This window comes from Myotis brandtii, unplaced genomic scaffold (genome assembly GCF_000412655.1).
Source record: "Myotis brandtii unplaced genomic scaffold, ASM41265v1 scaffold7206, whole genome shotgun sequence".
NCBI lineage: Eukaryota > Metazoa > Chordata > Mammalia > Chiroptera > Vespertilionidae > Myotis > Myotis brandtii.
The window spans coordinates 1-868 of NW_005370845.1; the positions used below are offsets into that span (position 1 = coordinate 1).

General features: G+C 45.5%; 1 protein-coding gene across 1 annotated transcript; it reads left to right on the forward strand.

Annotated features, from left to right (window-relative positions):
• Nucleotides 1-3: 3 nt before the first annotated feature.
• On the forward strand, nt 4-862 carry LOC102261350 (dynactin subunit 5; the record flags this gene model as incomplete). The annotated part of the gene is made up of 1 exon (XM_005882464.2): nt 4-862. A coding segment is annotated over one exon (534 nt), but the record flags the coding sequence as incomplete, so codon positions are not given.
• Between the last annotated feature and the right edge of the window lie 6 nt (nt 863-868).

An 868-nucleotide genomic window follows, 5' to 3' on the forward strand; every position in this document is an offset into this window, starting at 1 on the left:
GAGCTGCTCTACAACAAGTCCGAGTACATCGAGACGGCCTCTGGGAACAAAGTTAGTTGCCAGTCAGTGTTGTGCGGAAGTCAGAACATCGTTCTCAATGGCAAGACCATTGTGATGAATGACTGTATTATCCGAGGGGATCTGGCAAATGTAAGAGTTGGACGTCATTGTGTTGTGAAAAGTCGGAGTGTCATAAGGCCACTGTTCAAGAAATTCAGCAAAGGGGTTGCATTCTTCCCTTTACATATTGGGGACCATGTTTTTATTGAGGAAGATTGTGTGGTCAACGCGGCTCAGATTGGCTCTTATGTTCATGTTGGCAAGAACTGTGTGATTGGGCGCCGGTGTGTGTTGAAAGACTGCTGCAAAATTCTTGACAACACAGTACTACCCCCAGAAACGGTGGTCCCACCATTCACTGTCTTCTCAGGCTGCCCAGGACTCTTCTCGGGGGAGCTTTCAGAATGTATCCAGGAGCTGATGATTGACATCACGAAGAGCTACTACCAGAAGTTTTTGCCCTTGACTCAGGTCTAATGTGTCTGTCTCGTGTTGAATTCGCTTGAGCTCTAAGATGAACTTGGGGACAAAGTGAGCCAGTGAGCATCTACAAAGAGCTCTTATGTCTTTGACACCTTCTACCCATCCTTTTTTGTTGTTGTTGGGTTTTTTGTTTAATTCTTCCGAATTTCTCAATCATCCTCGGCTCTGAGCTCTTAAGACTTTAATAATAGATCATCTGGAGGAGTTGTCTCCAAAAGCTCTGCTTAAACCTTACCTATTAACAGTCACTTCATACCATTATCTGTGAGGCACAGACTCATCTGTTCGTAGCACTCCCACTCTTGGTCCTGTGGATGGCTGGGTA